The following is a 22,572-nucleotide window of genomic DNA, read 5'->3' as shown; positions in this document are numbered from 1 at the left end:
CACTAGCGAGAGAAAAAAAGTGGTTGATTATAGAACCACGATGCAGGTGATGGCTGTAGGATGAAGTTGGTAAAGAGCAAGTGCAGAAACTTCATGACCATTAATTACAGTTTTTGAAGTTCATGTAGGCACATATTGGAAAATGTTCATCCCCGTAATGCAACACTTTGGAAGGTGGTGACCAACGACAGTCACCAACTTGACAAAAGTGATCTGCTTGAACGCGCCCATTTTCGCCTGTGCTGCTCCTGACAAGGAATTTCACTAAGTCTACTTTTAAGAGCACTTTTTTCATCAATTGTACACAAGACACGATTGAAATTCGACTTCTGCTTTTACTCAACTCCTCCGAAAAACACATACATACACAGGTTGGAGCAGGGGGCTGCCACTGGGCACTAGTGGAGCAGTTGTTGTGGGAGGTTTAAGTGCTTTGCTCAAGGGCACAACGGCAGGCAATGGCATCTAGGATTTGATACCAACAACCTTCCGGCTGCCAGTTTACTTACCACCTGATATATTCCATCAAACCCAGGATTCGAACTGGCAACCCTCCGGCTGGAGGCTCGCCTTTAACTGTTAGGCTACCTATCGCCCCATGCTTTGTACACCTGAGGCAATATTAGGTTATCAACTAATTACATTATTGACAAAATTGCTACATTTCTGTTAGGTTGGGAATCATTGGACAGCTATTGTCAAATACAGTAGCAGAGATTGAGAATTGTGGGACTGGCCCAAGACATCTGTAATCCACAGTGTGATGTGACGCCCATGACCCAAGAAGGGCAGGCATGGTTTAGTCTATTGGAACAGTTCTGTTGCAATGCCTCCCATCAGAACAAGAATAATCTAAGATTTGACCCTTTGTTCCCAAGTCCTTGCCAAAGTGTAGGCCTACCCACAATGCTAGTCTTGGAAAACCCAGACCAATAGCACTGTTGCATTCACTTTAAGCTAGAACATTAGACAAATTGCCTCCCAAAATGTACCGTCTACTAACAATGTGATGTAGTGTACTAGTGTAATTGTTCTGTATGTCATCAACTTTTTGTTGAATATAACATCTGGAATAAAATACATTTATGACTGAAATCAGTTTATTACAAATTATATGATGGTACAAATCAATGTTCATGATGATGAACAAACTGGTCCATGACATCTATAAATATATTCAGTACAACAAAAATAATTAAATAAATCTGGAAGAACATAACCGTTCAATTTAGAAACAACATTGTAGCCTTCAGTCTGACCATAACCTCAGTCATAGAAAAAAAAAACCTTTGACATATACCTGACAAATATTCACATAAAGTTTGGTTTGCACTTTGCAGTAATTTTTTAAAACAATTTTTAATACAGCTTATACTTGAGTTGCATGCATTGTAACAAAATGTATATTTAGAAGCAAGTAGCTCAATGCTGACATCACCCTTAGCAGCAGAAGTGACAATCAGTGCGATAGTCAGATGTCTGTTCTGGGTAGATGACAAATCCATACATTCTCAATGGCTTCAAGGTCAGTGAACACCATGGCACTAATGATTGTTAAAGAAAAGCTTTGCTTTTAGCATAGATATGGTCTGTTGTAGGCTTAAGTACTTGACAAAAATCAAACTGATAAGCACTACCCTAAAACAGCCTGCCCTTGAAAGTTAAAACGTTGCGAAATCTACATTTCAGCCACAAGTCATTGTATTTACTGCTTAATTAAAGGTACTGCTTTATTTTCAGTTCCATCCATGGGTTAGAGGTGTATCTCAATGAAAAAGTGCACATTTGGTGAACTAGCCTGAACCCAACTAAACTACATAATTATGGTACACATGCACTTTCACAAAATATTTTTTTGTCAGTTCTTATTCTTTAACTTACATCTATACAGCATTCTTCGCACACATTCCCACCTATCCCAGCTGCCTTGTTAGACAGCGGGAATAAACTGTGACATTGGCTCAGCACACAACAGATACAGAACTCACAAGTGCTCTTAGTGCACACACACACCAGGGGAGGACGGCTGATGATTACGGAACGGAGCAAATGGAATACCATTCCACTGATTCTGCTCCAGCCATTACCACGAGCCCGTCCTCTCCAATTAAGGTGCCACCAACCTGCTGTGACACACACACATACAGGGGACAATAAACAACTGCTCCATTCTACCTTTTACAAAGCTAGCACACTACGATACAGTCAATTTGGGGCAATTTACTCATTTGAAGCATCTAGGTTAATTAATCGCTTCACTCTTCACTCTCTCCTTCAGACACACCAGAAGAAGCTACATCAGTACCATACTATCGACTACCCTGACAGCAATATAGTGCCACTGCCAATAACATGAAATCACAACCATAAAGCTTCATCATTGATACAGCGTCATCCAAAACTTGATAGAGAATGACAAAATGGAGGACTTCAATGATACCTCATAGTTGTTTGACCTAAATTAACAAATTCATTCATTCAAAATGACAGCATAATGAAAATGTTTTGCCAAGTATGTTTTTCCCCTCCCTCTGATGCTGTTTATTGTATACTGTATTTATTTGGAATCTCAAACATTCTGATACACTATCCTAACATTCTCTACACACAACATTCATATAGAACACATCTTCAGAATTTTCACGATCAGACAATCAACTTTAACAAAAAGTAAGAGTGGTGGTCCGTTCATTCAGCAGTAGCTTTTTGCCAAGCAGTAAAATGTCCCAGTCGCTCAGGAACATTTCATGAATCCTATTTTACAAGACAAGCACATAACACCACTAACACCCTCTCGAATTCTGCCATAATACTGAAGCAGTCCAGCACATGTTCTCATGGACAACTAGTAGTGTTTTTTTATTATGATTATCATCACTATGGTAACAAAGAATGGGCAAGGATGTAGCCTGTCTTATCTTGGTCATCTTGCCAAACCTAGCCTGGTTGCTGTCTGATCAGCTATAACATTCCACTCCTTGCCAGTCATATCATTTGACAAATGACAGGAGTGGCTAAGAGCTGCATGTTAGCTGAAAAGACTGGTACCCAGACTAGGCCAAGCCTACAGTACTGGGCAACCACACATCGCACATAGTAGAGTAGAGTAGACAAGGCATATGGACATTATTTTGTCCACAATCCACTTTTTAAAGCAAGCTACAAGTTACCACTTCTTCTACCCAGCTTTGCCTACTTTTACTTTGAGCTTTGTGCAATGTGGAAGAAGCAATTCTAAACAGCGGTACTCAGTTCCACCGTTACCAGTCAAAACCCATGTACAGTATACTGTGTCATGGTGGTTTTATATTATACCCATCAAGAGATGATACAGAGCCCTGGGATCACTGATCAGGCCACAACGTTTGCCCCTTTGTGTCCTCGAGTGGACCTCTTGGTGCTTTCGTTGGTGTTGTGTTTGGAGGTGGTGGGGCTGGTAGAGGGGCTGGCCCCACGCTGTCTGTCTCCAGTGGGCTTACTTGGGGCTTTCTTCTGCCGTAAGGGGGACCTGGTGGCCTGTCCAGCAGAAGTAGCAGCAGCCACCGCTGACACCTTAGGTTTCCCAATGCCAGCTCCACCAGGTTCCACAATGCTGTTGATCACTACAGAACCAAAGTAACATTCAGTGTTCTATTCAATTTCATTGGCCAACTGGATCATATGCTATCAGCTTTATTTAGATGTTCTGAATATGTTATGCAGATATGAGGCCGTTCAGGACGAGCAATTCAACATTACACTCCCAATCCATTTTAGGAAGATTATAACAAAACAAAAAACAAGCCATGTGTAACTCTTACTTTCTAGTTGTTTCTGTACTCTTCTCAGCTCGTTCAGGATGGAGGAGATTTCCTGTGAGAGTAGAATTAAAATGATGACAATTAAACATTTTCCCATATATGATGACCTCAGTTTTACACCGAAATGTCTACCAATGTAAGATGTGTGGCTGGCTACAAATGTTGTACCTTATTTGATGTTTTTAGGATGGGTACTTCGTTTTCAGCATTGATCTTCGCTTCAATCTCCTCCCAGGCCTCAGTCTTATTGTGGAATAAAACCCTGATGGAAAAAAGACAAAGTATAATCTAACTGAGCCAAGCAGAGATGAAATAATAGATTAGCTCTTTTCTATTTAACAGAAACACAAGGTGAGAGCTCTGAGGTACATCAAGTTCCCTTACTTCATTTTCTCAGCCAGCTGTTCTGTGTTCTCCCGAATGGCCTGAGAGAGCTGAGAAACAGGGTTCAACATCAGATTGTCCAAAATCACCTGGAGGGAGAAAATGGCGGACGTCAAACACTCAAGTATTCCCAAAGTAGTTTCACCCTCCTAAATATACTTTAGTCTAATTCCCAGCAGACCAAAACTAACTGCAACAGATCCTTTTGTGTAGCCTGAGGGACAGTTTGTTTATGCATGAGCCAGCTTTGCTATTTGTTATATTCCTAGGTTTCCAAATCATTGATAGGTAGTGAAAGTCCTATTCTAAAAGGGACAAACAAGTGTTAACAGGAAAGTGACCTCTTCACGGTTCCACCGTGGCTTAGAGCTTGGGTCTTGGTCATTCATGTTAGGATCCAGGTCCATGACAGCGGTAGAACCTGGCGATAGTAGAACCTTCTGGTAGTTTAAGCTGGCTTCAGGGATATGTTGGACCAGCTGGAAAGAGATTAGAATCAGTGCATGGTCCGCCCTTTCTGAACAACTGACATGACCATGACTACTGAGGGAGTCAGTGCCTCAAGGCCTTCTACTGTACTTCAAGGGCACAGAGAGAATAAGAAGTAAGAATATCTTTGTTTTACTGTCCTAGAGAAAAACCAACCAGAGTGACTTGTGCTTTGTGATCACATGCTCCACGGCAACATGCAGGGGTGAGAGCAGTTGAACTGTGAGCGGTGAATTTTAGTTTTGCTGGGATACAAGCCGGAACAAAGTTACATTAGTGAAACGTGAAAATGTGCCTGTTACAGTGAGAGTTGCAGTGAAAGTCTGTAGTGAGACAGTGGCAGGCAGGTTTTATGTTCCTGAAAAGCTGTCACCATAAGAAGGTCCTTAGAAACATAGAACATCCCAGTGTCATAAAATATAAGAATCTGTAGCTTGACAATCCAACAAAATATCAGTGTTTGGATTAGTGATGATAGCATGACTTGTGTTAGAGCACGGTGGTGAAGGGAAAGAAATAGAAACCGTTGCAGGACAGCGAGAGACAGAGAGAGAGACTGTCTAATGTATCTGAGGTATGCACCTGAGATGGGAGGACCCCGCGCAAAGATGTATATGGCCTCTGTACAGTAGAGAACAGAGACATGCTCATGAGAATCTAAGACATGATAAGGGATCCTTTGCACTTGTCAATGAGCCTGTACAGAATATTGATGTAAAATATTTAGTGGGACATTGGTAAAAAAAATAAAAAAATCCCATAGGCTGCAGTGCCATTGTATTATGCATTGGAACATTACAACAGGATGGAAATAATGTGAGGTACAGGCTTGAGGAGCATATTTGAAGTGCATTATGGGTAGTGGTCGGGCACACCTCTTCCCGGCTAGAGATGGGGATGGTGGAGGCGGGCCCGGGTGTGTTGGGTGCAGAGCTGGGGGAGGGATTTGTGCCCATTCCAGAGGAACTCTGGGAGTCCCCGTCCCCCGCCACTTCATGGATCTCACGGGCCAGAATGGCAAGGTCCTTGGCCAAGTCCTGACTGAGCCTGGGAAGACACAAACACAAGTCACGACCATTTTAAAAATACATACGTACAGAATGCATGTTCCACAGCTTTCAATCTCATCGGCTCGGTAAGTGGTTTCAGGTGATACACAGTCAACCCATAGTTAGTGCCATTATGTCACCCTACTTTGCTATCTCGGCGCTGTGTGTGGTCCAGTTCTGGTAGTGGTCAGTCTCATTCTGGACTTCGTCCTCCTCAGTCTCCAGTGAGCCGGACTTGGACCGAGCGACTGCTGCTACTGCAGCCTTCTCCTTCTGGGCCCGGGGGGTCTGTGTGGCAGCAGACGTGTGGGAGGAGCGTTTGTGTTTGGGGGTTCCAGAGCTGGCCTCATATTCCTCCTCAGATGTGGAGGTATAGTCTGAACCTTTCTGCCTTCGACGGGAACCTACCAGAAAACAGCACGGGTTCATTTGACCAACCTCATTGGTTCATTTGACCAACCTCATTAAATTACAGGATTATTCCTCCCAGAAAAAATAAAATAGTACACTCTAAATAAGTTCTCAGATAGGAAGATCGTAACAGTAGACTAGTCATTCACATTAACAACATTATTCATTGCCAGACCCCTGGGATTACTCCACAATATTGATACTGATACATAAGTACGTAATACACCATCTACAGTGCATTCGAAAAGTATTCAGACCTTTTACTCAGTACTTTGTTGAAGCACTTTTGGCAGTGATTACAACTTTGAGTCTTCTTGAGTATGACACAAGCATGGCACACCTGTATTTGGGGAGTTTCTACCATTTCTTCTCTGTAGATCTTCTCACGCTCTGTCAGGTTGGATGGGGAGTGTCACTGCACAGTTATTTTCAGATCACTCCAGAGATGTTCGATTGAGTTCAAGTTCAGGCTCTGGCTGGGCCACTCAAGAACAATCAGAGACTTGTCCTGAAGCCACTCCTTTGTTATCTTGGCTGTGTGCTTAGGGTCGTTGTCTTGTTGGAAGGTGAACCTTCACACCAGTCTGAGGACCAGAGTGCTCTGGAGCAGGTTTTCATCCAGGATCTCTCTGTACATTGATCTATTCATCTTTCCCTCGATCCTGACTCGTCTCCCAGTCTTTGCCACTGAAAAACATCCCCACAGCATGATGCTGCCACCACCATGCTTCACCGTAGGGATGATTCCAGGTTTCTTCCAGATGTGACCCTTGGCATTCTGGCCAAAGAGTTCAATTTGTTTTTATCAGACCAGAGAATCTTGTTTCTCATTGTCTCAAAGTCCTTTAGGTTCCTTTTGGCAAACTCCAAGCAGGCTGTTTTGCCTTTTACTGAGGAGTGGCTTCTGTCTGGCTGCTATGCCATATGGGCCTGATTGGTGGAGTGCTGCAGTGATGGTTGTCCTTCTGGAAGGTTCTGCCATCTCCACAGAGAACCTCTGGAGCTCTGTCAGAGTGACCATCAGGTTCTTGGTCACCTCCCTGACCAAGGCCCTTTTCCCCCGATTGCCCAATTTGGCCGGGCGGCCAATTCTAGGAAGAGTCTTAGTGGTTCCAAACCTCATCCATTTAAGAATGATGGAGGCCACTGTGTTCTTGGGGACCTTTAATGCTGCAGAAATGTTTTGGTACCATTCACCAGATCTGTGAATCGACATAATCCTGTCTCGGAGCGACCACCCGGTTAAACAACACTGCACCCTTAGAGGGTACTGCCCTGTATACATAACATGGAATCACTGGCCACTTTAATAATGTTTACATACTGCTTTACTCATTTCATATGTACTGTATTCTATTCTACTGTATTTTAGTCAATGCCACTCCGACATTACTCCTCCTAATATTTATATATATTTTTAAGACATTAAGACTTATGTGAATGAGGTATTTCTGTTTTCTACTTTTAGTAAATGTGCAAAAAAATATACACTGCTCAAAAAAAATGAAGGGAACACTAAAATAACACATCCTAGATCTGAATGGATTAAATATTCTTATTAAATACTTCTTTCTTTTACATAGTTGAATGTGCTGACAACAAAATCACACAAAAATTATCAATGGAAATCAAATGTATCAACCCATGGAGGACTGGATTTGGAGTCACACTCAAAAAAGCATCCGCCAACTCCTGGACAGTCTGTGGTGCAACGTGGCGTTGGTGGATGGAGCGAGACATGATGTCCCAGATGTGCTCAATTGGATTCAGGTCTGGGGAACTGGCGGGCCAGTCCATAGCATCAATGCCTTCCTCTTGCAGGAACTGCTGACACACTCCAGCCACATGAGGTCAAGCATTGTCTTGCATTAGGAGGAACCCAGGGCCAACGGCACCAGCATATGGTCTCACAAGGTGTCTGAGGATCTCATCTCGGTACCTAATGGCAGTCAGGCTACCTCTGGCGAGCACATGGAGGGCTGTGCGGCCCCCCAAAGAAATGCCACCCCACACCAGGACTGACCCACCGCCAAACCGGTCATGCTGGAGGATGTTGCAGGCATCAGAACGTTCTCCAAGGAGTCTCCAGACTGTCACGTCTGTCACATGTGCTCAGTGTGAACCTGCTTTCATCTGTGAAGAGCACAGGGCGCCAGTGGCGAATTTGCTAATCTTGGTGTTCTCTGGCAAATGAAAAACGTCCGGCACGGTGTTGGGCTGAAAGCACAATCCCCGCCTGTGGACGTCGGGCCCTCATACCACCCTCGAAGAATCTCAATTCAACAGCTCAGACACAAGAGGTATGTGGCAGGGTCTACAGTCAATCACGGACTACAAAAAGAAAACCAGCCCAGTCACGGACCAGGATGTCTTGCTCCCAGGCAGACTAAATAACTTTTTTGCCCGCTTTGAGGACAATACAGTGCCACTGACACGGCCTGCAACGAAAACATGCGGACTCTCCTTCACTGCATTCGAGGTGAGTAAAACATTTAAACGTGTTAACCCTCGCAAGGCTGCAGGCCCAGACGGCATCCCCAGCCGCACCCTCAGAGCATGCGCAGACCAGCTGGCTGGTGTGTTTACGGACATATTCAATCAATCGCTATACCAGTCTGCTGTTCCCACATGCTTCAAGAGGGCCACCATTGTTCCTGTTCCCAAGAAAGCTAAGGTAACTGAGCTAAACGACTACCGCCCCGTAGCACTCACTTCCGACATCATGAAGTGCTTTGAGAGACTAGTCAAGGACCATATCACCTCCACCCTACCTGACACCCTAGACCCACTCCAATTTGCTTACCGCCCAAATAGGTCCACAGACGATGCAATCTCAACCACACTGCCCTAACCCATCTGGACAAGAGGAATACCTATGTGAGAATGCTGTTCATCGACTACAGCTCGGCATTTAACACCATAGTACCCTCCAAGCTAGTCATCAAGCTCGAGACCCTGGGTCTCGACCCCGCCCTGTGCAACTGGGTACTGGACTTCCTGACGGGCCGCCCCCAGGTGGTGAGGGTAGGCAACAACATCTCCACCCCGCTGATCCTCAACACTGGGGCCCCACAAGGGTGCGTTCTGAGCCCTCTCCTGTACTCCCTGTTCACCCACGACTGCGTGGCCACGCACGCCTCCAACTCAATCATCAAGTTTGCGGACGACACAACAGTGGTAGGCTTGATTACCAACAACGACGAGACGGCCTACAGGGAGGAGGTGAGGGCCCTCGGAGTGTGGTGTCAGGAAAATAACCTCACACTCAACGTCAACAAAACTAAGGAGATGATTGTGGACTTCAGGAAACAGCAGAGGGAACACCCCCCTATCCACATCGATGGAACAGTAGTGGAGAGGGTAGTAAGTTTTAAGTTCCTCGGCATACACATCACAGACAAACTGAATTGGTCCACTGACACAGACAGCGTCGTGAAGAAGGCGCAGCAGCGCCTCTTCAACCTCAGGAGGCTGAAGAAATTTGGCTTGTCACCAAAAGCACTCACAAACTTCTACAGATGCACAATCGAGAGAATCCTGGCGGGCTGTATCACCGCCTGGTACGGCAACTGCTCCGCCCACAACCGTAAGTCTCTCCAGAGGGTAGTGAGGTCTGCACAACGCATCACCGGGGGCAAACTACCTGCCCTCCAGGACACCTACACCACCCGATGTTACAGGAAGGCCATAAAGATCATCAAGGACAACAACCACCCGAGCCACTGCCTGTTTACCCCGCTATCATGCAGAAGGCGAGGTCAGTACAGTTGCATCAAAGCTGGGACCGAGAAACTGAAAAACAGCTTCTATCTCAAGGCCATCAGACTGTTAAACAGCAACCACTAACATTGAGTGGCTGCTGCCAACACACTGACTCAACTCCAGCCACTTTAATAATGGGAATTGATGGGAAATGATGTAAAATATATCACTAGCCACTTTAAACAATGCTACCTAATATAATGTTTACATACCCTACATTATTCATCTCATCTCATATGTATACGTATATATGTAATACATGTATCACTAGCCACTTTAACTATGCCACTTTGTTTACATACTCATCTCATATGTATATACTGTACTCGATACCATCTACTGTATCTTGCCTATGCTGCTCTGTACCATCACTCATTCATATATCTTTATGTACATATTCTTTATCCCATAACACTTGTGTGTATAAGACAGTAGTTTTGGAATTGTTAGTTAGATTACTTGTTGGTTATTACTGCATTGTCAGAACTAGAAGCACAAGCATTTTGCTACACTCGCATTGACATCTGCTAACCATGTGTATGTGACAAATAAAATTTGATTTGATTTGGATTTGATTTGGAGTCTGTTTCTGACCGTTTGAGCAGACACATGCACATTTGTGGCCTGATGGAGGTCATTTTGCAGGGCTCTAGCAGTGCTCCTCCTTGCACAAAGGCGGAATTAACAGTCCTGCTGTTGGGTTGTTGCCCTCCTACCGCCTCCTCCACGTCTCCTGATGTACTGGCCTGTCTCCTGGTAGCGGCTCCACGCTCTGGACACTACGCTGACAGACACAGCAAACCTTCTTGCCACAGCTCGCATTGATGTGCCATCCTGGATGTGCTGCACTACCTGAGCCACTTGTGTGGTTTGTAGACTCCGTCTCATGCTGCCACTAGAGTGAAAGCACCGCCAGCATTCAAGTGACCAAAACATCAGCCAGGAAGCATAAGAACTGAGAAGTGGTCTGTGGTTATCACCTGCAGAACCACTCCTTTATTGGGGGTGTCTTGCTAATATCCTATAATTTCCACCTGTTGTCTATTCCATTTGCACAACAGCATGTGAAATTTATTGTCAATCAGTGTTGCTTCCTAAGTAGATAGTTTGACTTCACAGAAGTGTGATTGACTTGGAGTTACATTGGGTTATTGAGGTGTTCCCTTTATTTTTTGGAGCAGTGTATATATATTTAAAAAAAAACAGTTTTTCACTTTGTCATTATCGGGTATTTTGTGTAAATTGAGGAAAAAAATATTTACCTATTTTAGGATAAGGCTATAAGTAACAAAATGTGGAATAATTGAAGTGGTCTGAATAGTTTCAGAATGCACTGTATGCATTATATGGGTCCAAATCTGTTTAACAATAATTTACATGTACATCAAAAAATAGCTGTGTGATGATGTACGGTCAGGAGCTATGTTTCTATGGAAACGGCAGCAGGCAGCAGAGGGCATCATCACACTGCTTCGTAGCGAATACACTGAATTCCTACAGGACAAGCCACAATACAGCATACCCGCATGCATCTCACCAAGGACAATGAGTCACATTCACTATGAAGGGTGGAAAAGGTCACTTCAACTCAGTGTCAGGCTCTGTTTCAATAATCTGATGATAGAGTATATTACCTTTAAATCATGATTTAAAGTTCAGGATAAAAAAAGTGTTCTCTGCAGTGCTTTGAGCAAGTTACTTGATGGGAACTGTGACTATAATACTCACTGGTTGTGCTGGAGTATTTAGCCCCGTTGGAGCGTGTGCGGGTGAGGAGCTGCTTCACGGGGGCTCCGACCCCTCTTGTGGCCCCCTGCTTGGCCCCTGTTTCACCCACTGATGTCTTCCTGATAGGCCCAGTTATTTCTGCACTCCTGTTGGAGAAGCCAGGCCGGGTTGTAGGGGTCGTGGTGGAGGACTCGTTGTCACTAGGCGTAGTGAAGGAGCCTGTTCTCTTCCTGGGCATGGCCAAGATGTCCAGTCTGGAGAGGAGCTTCTTCCCATCAGCAGACACCTTGCTGGAGGCACCAATGTGGTCTGAGTTCTGGGACCCCCGGTCTGTCTCAGTTCCCTCGTTGTCAGAAGTCTCTCCCAGACGTGCCCTGCGCAGCATGGATGCCCGGGTGGGCCTTGGTGCTGACAGGCTGTTGGAGCGGATCAGTGCCTGCTGTGCTGCACTCTTGACGGTCTTCCCATTGTCCTCTTTCTGTAGGGGCGCTATGAGCTTCTTGTTACGGCTGGTGGGGCGGGGACCGGTGTCATGGTCAGAGGCAGTGTCAGGCCAGTGCTGACCAGAACCCTGCTGGCCCTCTGATAGGTCCAGGGAGCCACGGTTCCCCACGCTGCGCCGCATCTGGAAGCGCTTGGCCTGCTCGGTCTTGCTGCTGGAGTTATCACTGGCTGCCACGTGGCTGCGGCGTTTCTCTGACAGACGCTCGCGGGCCGTGGGCTGGCGGTGGCCCTTCCCCTGGACAGATTGACTGGAGGAAGATCTCTCCTTCTGGAAGCCACCGACGGTCATCCTCTTCTTAGGGCCTGTGGTGACAGGGGTGTTCTTGTTGCTGACCAGGCTGACGGTGCTGGCTGTATCCACATCTGATTCCCCAGACAGAGAGTCGTCCATGTGACTAGAGGAGCCTCCTCTCTTAGAGCTGCGTCCGGAGCCTGAGGAAGGGAACGTGACCTCCAGAGAGGAGAGAACAGTGTCTGCTTCTTCCCTGAGGAAGGGCTGTGGGTCCTGGGTCGTCTCTCTCTGCTCCATGTCCCTCAAGGTGGGGTGACTGGAGATGTGTGGGAGCCTCTTGATCTGGACATCATCACTGGGTCGCTCCTTGGTGAAACTCTCCTGCCTGACGAACGAGGAGGACCCCATGATGTCTTTACTGGGGTCTTTAGAGTCTTTGTCCTGCTGGGAGTGGAGGTTGGGGGCTGAGTTGTTAGGCTTTACGCCCGACCTCCGGGGCTCGTGGCTGCTCAGGTGCCTGATGAGGATGGTGGTGGGGGAGGTTTTGGCAGGGGTGTCTCGCCCCCTCTCAGGCCCCTGAGAAAGAATAGGGCTTCGGGCCAGGTCCGGCTTGCCTGAGCTGCCATCCTCAGACCCAATGTAAAAGGAGGTGGACTTGGTAGACTGAGTCGGAGACAGCTTATCTTGACCCTTATACTGAGGTCCAGTGTCCCCGGGCGAGGTAGCGCCACTCTTCCTCCCCTGGCTCTTCCTGGTCCTCTCCAGCAAAGAGCCATCGTCAGAGCGGCTGGCGTCACTCAGGCTGTCTGGGTCTACATCGTCCTGGACACAAAGACTCTGGGTGTTGTCCTGATGCCGGGGCGTACCACTACTCCCCTCCAGGGTGGGTTCAGGACCTGGGAAGATCAGGATGCTGGGGTTGAGACTCTCTGGCTTGTCTCTGTCTCCAGGTGGAACCTGGGGAAGCAGCCTCCTGGTCCTACAACTCTGGCTACCCTCTAACTCAGAGTTATCCACACTGTGGCTAGGTATCAACTGCACATCTAGGAAAGAGAAACATTTTAATTCATGCTTTTTTCTGTTATCTCACATAAGTTCTGAGCAGAGCAGTCAGTGGTTGCAGATATCTCACCTCCCTCTGCAAATTCCCCTTGAGGTGGAGTAGAGCTGTCTGCCAGACTAGCCCAGCGTGAAACCCACTTAGGCCCCTCCTCCTGTGCTGCATTGTTAGCAGACTGCACCTGAAACAGTGGAGGAAACATTTTTTAAATTTTAACTAGGCAAGAACAAATTCTTATTTTCAATGATGGCCTAGGAACAGTGGGTTAACTGCCTGTTCAAGGGCAGAACGACAGATTTGTACCTTGTCAGCTCGGGGATTTGAACTTGCAACCTTCCGGTTTCTAGTCCAACTCCCTACCCTGCCGTCCCTCATACAACTACACAACTACACAGAGCACAACGTTGAAGGATAACTATAATTTCAATCTCCTTCCAAAGACAATCCTTACATTGTAAGGAGAGGCACTGTAGAAGCCAAAGGGAGAATCAAGGCAAGACAAATAATTAACGTGCATAGGTTTGGGGTGGAACATGCAAATGTATTAGATCCCTTATTTCTCCAGTAGCGTAGGACGGTGATGTTACCTGGATGGGGCCTGAGGGGGCCCCACTGAGGGTGGCTGGGTTAAAGCCATGCATAGAAACTGCTGCCATTTGATCCACAGTACTATCGTCACTAGGCCGGAGCATTGCCAGCTCGTCCTTGCCATCATTAATGATGGGTCTATACACTCCGGCACCACTGTACTCTGGTGAGTCGAGGACCCCAAACACCTGTCAAGGAGGGACACAGCATGCATGAAGTGGGTAGGAGAAGAGATTGGACAATGGGACTTTGCAAGGGGAAGAAGGAAGGCTGGGTTGGGAGGGGGTACTGGGTAGGGGGAGGATGTTCAAAGCATGCGCCCGTCAAGGTATTGTCATCAAGGCATTATATGGTTTATTGTAGAATTATACCACTTGTTAGAATCATAGCATTTCATGTCAGAATCCAAAAAGCCATACAATAATTACACTGATGTGAAAAGATCCACCATCAACCCCAAAAAATGAAGAATGAGTACCCTCTGGCTACTACAATCTCACCTGGTCGATCATGTTGCGTGCCTCCTCCACCTCTTTGTCCTGGGACTCTGTTTCGATAGTGTATGTGCCGGCATCACTCAGACTGTCCTCTTCCTCGTTTCTCACCACCCTGGAGGCTTTAGGGTCCACCCCACGCAACCCCAGACCCAGGGGCATCTGAGGGGGCAAGGAGTGGGCTGGGGAGGCAGTCTGGACAGGGCTGCGGGAGGGGGGGTGGGAGATGGCTAGGACTGGGGAATGAGGGGCAGGAGTTGGAGAGTAGGAACGTGGCGCAGTGGGTTGCAAGGGTGTGGAGGGATAGGAGACGGAGGAAGGCAGGTCTAAGGGGGACGGAATGTGGGTGCGAGAGGGTGACATCACCATCACCGGGGAGCGGACATGGGAGGAGGAGACGTCTTATCCCAGGTGGGAGACAAGGCTCTGTGGACTGTATCTTTCATCAGGAACTCTGCTGCAAACTCCTGGGCCAGCTTGGTCTTCTTCCCCACACTGCCAAACGGCTTGATGGTGATGCCAGAGGAGGTGCGAGAGGAAGGCCCAGAACCGGAGGAAGAGGAGGCACTGCCTCCACTCAGGGGCTCCTCCGTCTTCTCTCTCTTCAGGGAGCTAGACCTCTGGGACCCGCCGTGGCCCTGACTCTTCAGAGGAACAGTCACCTGTTGGGTGGGAGGGATGTGGCCGTGCATGGAGTTTGGCCTCTCTCCACCCTTCCTCCGCTCCAGCTTGGCCTTGAGGGCGGTGTAAGAGTCTGCGTGGGCAGGATTGGCCGTGAAGGATTGCGAGCGTTTCTTGCGCGGGTTGTCGTCGAAGAACTCTATGATGAAGGCTTGCTGGGTGAGGGGCTCCTGGGGGCCGGGCTTAGAGGGACCCATGGTGGGGGAGCGAGCCTCAGGCGGGCTTTGAGACAGGGGCCTCTCAGGGGCCACAGGAGAAACTGGGGTCAGTTTGGGAGGGGAAAACTGAGGCTGAGGCTGAAGTAACCTTTGTGACGAAACTGACTGCTGCGACGGAACTGACAGGACTGTCTGGTGTGACTGGACTGACATAACTGACTGCTCAGACTGGAACAATTGGTTTGACTGGACTGTCTGCTGTGTCTGTTGTGACTTGACTAATTGGTATGACAGCACTGTCTGTTGTGACGGTTCCGACAGCTCAGACGGGGAAAGCTTTGACTGGATCGAATGTTGCGACTGGACCCGGTGGTGTGACTTGCTTCGCTTCCCTTTCCCTAAGACCGGGTCCTCAGAATCACTCTGGGTCCCATCGTCATGGTGGTGGCCTAGAAACAGAACCATTCAAACCGCAAATAAGGGACAGGGAACAAATAACCAACCCCTTACAGATTTCTATAAAAGATTTATCTAAAAGTACCCCTCTGACCTTTGAGGCTTTTGATGTTGACGGCCTGGTCACTCTTGACACTGTAAACATCCTCACACGTGGGACGTCTCCTCATCATTCTGACATCACTGTGCACCAACCAATCTACCACCTTGCACTCAGCTGACATCACCTCAGTGGGTGTGGTGGCCAGAGTTTTCCCGGACGCCTGCTGCTGCTGCTTCCTCTGGCGCGAGGAGAACTTGGTCACGTGGTCCCTGATCTTGATCTTGCCTGGCGTGCAGTCATCAAACTCTATGGTGAAGGAGGCATGGCTCTGCACCACAGGGGGACTGGGTGTGGTGGGGGTGGGAGGGGCTTGTGCAGAGGGCGTGTCTGTGTCCTTGGTGGGGATCTCATGGAGCTCTGCCCCCAGGGACTTGGGATGCAGCTGGAACTCCTTGGTAGGGATCTCAAAGTAGCTGGGCTCCCGGTGGTAGGGGAAGACGGACTTGCCCTGATTGTCTCTGTACTCTGACAGGGAGCCATTCACCTCTGGATCTAAGCCTGAACCATCCTTTGGAATCTCTGGAAACGGATAAAGCACCAAGTAGCACCAACAAGCAAATTAAAGGACAACCACAAACCATGTTTTGTTAATCTCTATTCCCTAAAAAGGAACTGGAAACATTTTCACTTGAAATTTCCAAAGTTCTAAGAGTATTTGAGGGAAAGGACCTCTAGTAACGTGGGACCGACCTGGGTGACCCTCCTCTGGCCTGTGCTGTCCTTTGCCGGCCGCATCCTCCTCCCCCCACCACGAGGGCTGGCCATACAATGGGGTGGGTCGGGAGGTTGGAGCCTCTGAACATGCACGGAAACACACAAACACACACACACACGCACAGCCAAATGAGAGAGGAGTCATTTTTCAGAACTGCAGCAGTCATCCATCTACTATTGGTCCACTGGGAGTTTAGAGGAAGAATATTCAAGGTTTGTCTTTACCCCACTAGAATACATAAAAACACCAGACTGCAGGAAAATGATAGAATCCATCTCTAAGCTAAATACTATGGGAGCACTGGTAGCAAACCCAAATGAAGATAAAGTATGTTAGATATCACACCCTATGGATCTGTTCTCTCTTCAGTATCAGATTTATTTCACATACCCTATCATCATTCAACCCATGTTTCCACTCAGGATTTCTTTTTATAACTTTTGATGCTAATCAAGACAAGTGCTAACATCAGACACGCATAAGGCGTGCTATTTATGACACAGTATTTCATCCAGTGTGTCCAACCCACCCAGTGGAAGTCCATTAGGCAGTGTTTATTCCGGGTTTTATCTGAGCACAGAGGCTGCCGTAAACAAGGAGATTAACTCTGCGTTGATTTGAGTGTGGATTCAGCTGTATTCCAGTCATTTATATGTATGTCATCACAGCATCGCAGGGCAAGCAAAATGTTTTTCAGGGACAACACATCAGCAGGAGAGGGCACAACGCAGCCTATCCTGATAAAGCTTTTGAATCAGCGTCCACTAGTCAATAGGTAATGTTTATGGCTTCTTGGATGAAATGACCCCTCTGGCAGAGAGCTTGACAGGGGTATGCCAGTGTGAATAACATAGAGTAACATAGAGCAAATATCAAGCAGGCCGTAAGTGCTGAACTGTGACTATGGGTACTGCAGCTGTCACCATGGAGACGTTATGTGACCAAATGCAGCCGCCAGAGGGGGAGAGGGTGGCAGAGAGAGGGATGGAGGGCGAGTGAGGGAGGGGTGACAAAGAGGGGGAGGGGAACATGTTCTGACTGAAAGAGGTTGAGCTGACGCTGACATCATAGTCAGGACAGGGACGTTTTCATTTTCTTTAGAGGAGCAAAGCAAGGCTAAAATACCCATGATCCTCACACACCATACCATTCCAGGTATTAGTGAGTCACAATTGATAAGCAGAATGATCAAACCTATTCAATCTAGGATATTCTGCCAAGTTAAACAGCTGTGTCATTAAGCAGTGGCATGATGAAGAGAAAGCAAGCAAGGTCATGTTTAATGTAGCATGGTGACCCAATTCCCAGAGTTGTCCTGAGCTCAAAGATAATATCAAAGCCTGTAGCTATTCAAACAGGTATATCAATATGAGCACTACATGTATCTAGAAATCCCCCCCCCCCCCCCAACCCACCCTAACCCAGTAGGCGATGAGCTTTGTTGAGAGAGAACAATATACAGAGGGAATATATGGTGGAATAACATTTAAACAGGTTTGAAGCCTTCCCTAACACTTACCTTGAGACAGAGATTTCCTTTCTGTCTTCTCTAGCTTGGACTCCAGGTGCTCAGCCATCTTCCCTTCTGAGGCCTTGAGACCCATCTGCAGCTGGCTGGTGTATTTCTCATGCTGAAACAGTAGGAGGCACAACACAACTCAAGTTGCCAAAGAGAGTAAAGTGAATTGATGGTAGACTAGAACTGTCTGAAAAGCAAGTCCAGGTTAGGGTTTAGTGTTTTATTATAGTTGATGTTAGCATTAGCATAGAAAGCTGACCTTGAGTGCCTCCTCTGGGACTTTGTGTTGGCTCCTTTCTAGGATGTACACATGGGAATGTAAATACTAGGTTAAGGCAATAGCCAATGACATCACAGACAAACATTTCAATGAAATTCCAACGCTGATGTTTATATAGGTTATTATGCATACATGGCACAAGAATTATGCATTTATGACATGCGTGAGGAAAAAGGATATCATATCCGAAGCGAATGACATCAGACAGTTTGAGGGTGATGTAGGTTTGGTCTGGGATCCTCAGGTCATTCACAAAGGTCTAGAGGGGAACACAACATAGTTGGTTGTTACTGTAAACTGGAGATACTGGATGAAGAATGAAGACAACAGTCTCCATGAGGTACTGGGATAGACACTGTGCACCACTCACCTTCAACAATCAACAAAAGAGCAAGAGTGTCAGTGGTATTTCAGTCCAGTACAGATGAGTAACTGTATGGTTAAGGCCAGGGAAACATAGTGGCAAAGCCCAGTGTACCACATAGAAAGAGAAAATAACTGGAGATGTAATGATGCACGATAGATATTTTTTATTGTCACATACACCAGATGGGTGCAGTGAAATAAGTTGTTTAACAGGGTCAGTCATAGTGGTACAGCACCCCTGGAGCAAATTCAGGGGAAGTGCCTTGCTCAAGGTCACATCAACACATTTTTCACCTTGTTGGCTCGGGTATTCAAACCACCAACAATTCAGTTACGGGCCCAACGCTCTAACCACTAGGCTGCCCACCGCCCCGGGTAGTTACAGACAATTAGATACAGGCCCTTAGCCTAACTGTAGCGCAGTGCTAGTTGGACATGATCGATCCAGTCCAGTGAAAGCTACTTGGAATGTTTCCTGCTACTACGGAGGGACGTCTGCAACAGCAGCAAAACAAACGGCTCTCTGAAACATCGAACAGCTAGCCTCTCGCTCCGAACCAAATGTTTCACATCTCACAGCACTATCTGGAGGCCTTTACCATTTAAAATGACAATATTTTCTTGACTGTTCAGTAAAACGGCCTCAGCAACACTTTTGGACCGCAGTTGTCACGTTGCACGTATGTAATCATACAGTGCCTTGCGAAAGTATTCGGCCCCCTTGAACTTTGCGACCTTTTGCCACATTTCAGGCTTCAAACATGAAGATATAAAACTGTATTTTTTTGTGAAGAATCAACAACAAGTGGGACACAATCATGAAGTGGAACGACATTTATTGGCTATTTCAAACTTTTTTAACAAATCAAAAACTGAAAAATTGGGCGTGCAAAATTATTCAGCCCCTTTACTTTCAGTGCAGCAAACTCTCTCCAGAAGTTCAGTGAGGATCAATGAATGATCCAATGTTGACCTAAATGACTAATGATGATAAATACAATCCACCTGTGTGTAATCAAGTGTCCGTATAAATGCACCTGCACTGTGATAGTCTCAGAGGTCCGTTAAAAGCGCAGAGAGCATCATGAAGAACAAGGAACACACCAGGCAGGTCCGAGATACTGTTGTGAAGAAGTTTAAAGCCGGATTTGGATACAAAAAGATTTCCCAAGCTTTAAACATCCCAAGGAGCACTGTGCAAGCGATAATATTGAAATGGAAGGAGTATCAGACCACTGCAAATCTACCAAGACCTGGCCGTCCCTCTAAACTTTCAGCTCATACAAGGAGAAGACTGATCAGAGATGCAGCCAAGAGGCCCATGATCACTCTGGATGAACTGCAGAGATCTACAGCTGAGGTGGGAGACTCTGTCAATAGGACAACAATCAGTCGTATATTGCACAAATCTGGCCTTTATGGAAGTGGCAAGAAGAAAGCCATTTCTTAAAGATATTCATAAAAAGTGTCATTTAAAGTTTGCCACAAGCCACCTGGGAGACACACCAAACATGTGGAAGAAGGTGCTCTGGTCAGATGAAACCAAAATTGAACTTTTTGGCAACAATGCAAAACGTTATGTTTGGCGTAAAAGCAACACAGCTCATCACAATGAACACACCATCCCCACTGTCAAACATGGTGGTGGCAGCATCATGGTTTGGGCCTGCTTTTCTTCAGCAGGGACAGGGAAGATGGTTCAAATTGATGGGAAGATGGATGGAGCCAAATACAGGACCATTCTGGAAGAAAACATGATGGAGTCTGCAAAAGACCTGAGACTGGGACGGAGATTTGTCTTCCAACAAGACAATGATCCAAAACATAAAGCAAAATCTACAATGGAATGGTTCAAAAATAAACATATCCAGGTGTTAGAATGGCCAAGTCAAAGTCCAGACCTGAATCCAATCGAGAATCTGTGGAAAGAACTGAAAACTGCTGTTCAACAATGCTCTCCATCCAACCTCACTGAGCTCGAGCTGTTTTGCAAGGAGGAATGGGAAAAAATTTCAGTCTCTCGATGTGCAAAACTGATAGAGACATACCCCAAGCGACTTACAGCTGTAATCGCAGCAAAAGGTGGCGCTACAAAGTATTAACTTAAGGGGGCTGAATAATTTTGCACGCCCAATTTTTCAGTTTTTGATTTGTTAAAAAAGTTTGAAATATCCAATAAATGTCGTTCCACTTCATGATTGTGTCCCACTTGTTGTTGATTCTTCACAAAAAAATACAGTTTTATATCTTTATGTTTGAAGCCTGAAATGTGGCAAAAGGTCGCAAAGTTCAAGGGGGGCGAATACTTTCGCAAGGCACTGTAACAAGCAAAGACACAGCATTTACATTATTACTGCACGGTAGCCTACGTTTCAGCGGACAGAAGAGCAGAAACTATCTTCATAGGAAAGAGCTTAACCCTGCTTCTTTTAGCTAGCATTAACTTACATATGTAAAAGAGATAAGTGCCATTAAGTGCTTGCTTAAGCTGGTTATCTACGATGCCAGGCTTAGAACTACTTAATAGAAAACTGAAACATATAAGGCCTTTTTGATATAATTCTGTCTTTGTGTATAGTAAGAGAGGGGAGTCCTTGTACCAAAGACAGAAAGGAAAACCATTTCAACTTTTCCCCGCCCCTCCCTCCCGTGGATACTCACTCCATTGAGGCTGCCCAGGTCCTTGACCAGGTGCTCATTTGTAGCAGGGTTGTAGTTGATGACGGCGTGCTGCTTGTCCACACTTCGAGACTGAAAGAGATAAGAGAGAACCATGGATGGTTACTTAAAGAGTAGATTTACTTCACCTGTGACCTACAATTATAATCTGTTTTCAAATAATGCAATACTACATGAATACGTACCATTATTACATATATAGGACAGTGACTGGAATTCCTCACAATTACTTCTGCAGTGATACAATTTGCAAGACTATTTTTAATGCTCAGCAATATCTCTATTACTCGTATGAAGTAAGCAACATGTCAATACTGTGTATGATACTCAATACTCTCATGCTTGGAAGTTTATGGGTACAGGTGCATATGTACAATAGTTATTCTGCACTTGAGATAATGAATGGTATCGCGTGGTATTTGGTGAATTGTATGAATGATGAGCAAAATATACTCTACATTCACATCCTCCTACTAACAATTGTGCCTGAACAGAACGTCCTCATAATGTAAACCGGTGATTACCAGCGACTGAGCTCTCTCGCTCCTATTTACCTACTCCAGCATGACACTTCAAACAGGGCCAGCCATACAGCGATCTCTCTCATCACAGGACTTTCTGTTGAAATTCATTTCTTTATTCATCCCTCCATTATACGGACTCACATGCCAACTGAATGTGAACAACAAAGGTCAGATCCTAGGAGGTGCCTGGCTGTGCAGCGTGCACTAATGCAATGGCAAGCTTTGTCTTGATGGTCACTCATAAAGAGCAGTGTTTCTCAATACATTTCCCACCAACAAACCAAGTTCATGAGTACAGTACTAAACAGTGGGCCAAGTCAGTTGAAAAAGATATCCCTACTATGATGCGTGATAAGCCTAGACAGTGGAAGGAAAAGGGAAATGCTACAATGCGGTCTCTTCCAGGAAGTGAAATGGGTCAGAGACAAACTCAACCACCACATGACAGGAGTCATTCTCCAGACAAGTATCCAGAGAGCTTCGGACAGTGACCTGAAGCATTCTGCCAAGCCAAGTCATTGTAAATAAGAATTTGTTCTTAACTGACTTGCCTAGTTAAATCAAATAAAAATGAAATAAAACAGTACCTT

The 22,572-nt window shown here is 46.2% G+C and overlaps 1 protein-coding gene across 1 annotated transcript in view; it reads right to left on the bottom strand.

Moving 5' to 3' along the window:
• Nucleotides 1-1,078: 1,078 nt before the first annotated feature.
• LOC135557669 (centrosomal protein of 170 kDa protein B-like) overlaps nt 1,079-22,572 on the bottom strand; it is a 37,328-nt gene continuing 15,834 nt past the window's right edge. The window contains 19 exon segments of the mRNA XM_064991169.1: nt 1,079-3,602; nt 3,801-3,852; nt 3,969-4,062; nt 4,185-4,273; nt 4,526-4,663; nt 5,256-5,294; nt 5,549-5,720; nt 5,868-6,126; nt 11,624-13,402; nt 13,492-13,600; nt 14,007-14,195; nt 14,508-14,878; nt 14,881-15,789; nt 15,891-16,418; nt 16,590-16,694; nt 18,134-18,245; nt 18,393-18,451; nt 18,594-18,672; nt 21,441-21,530. Coding sequence (XP_064847241.1) covers nt 3,352-3,602; nt 3,801-3,852; nt 3,969-4,062; nt 4,185-4,273; nt 4,526-4,663; nt 5,256-5,294; nt 5,549-5,720; nt 5,868-6,126; nt 11,624-13,402; nt 13,492-13,600; nt 14,007-14,195; nt 14,508-14,878; nt 14,881-15,789; nt 15,891-16,418; nt 16,590-16,694; nt 18,134-18,245; nt 18,393-18,451; nt 18,594-18,672; nt 21,441-21,530 — 5,424 coding nt within the window. The 3' untranslated portion in view covers nt 1,079-3,351.

The sequence above is a fragment of the Oncorhynchus masou genome, chromosome 16 (assembly GCF_036934945.1).
Source record: "Oncorhynchus masou masou isolate Uvic2021 chromosome 16, UVic_Omas_1.1, whole genome shotgun sequence".
Classification (NCBI taxonomy): Eukaryota; Metazoa; Chordata; class Actinopteri; order Salmoniformes; family Salmonidae; genus Oncorhynchus; species Oncorhynchus masou.
Note: the sequence above shows the minus strand (reverse complement) of the source record. Positions and strands in the feature narration are given on the sequence as shown.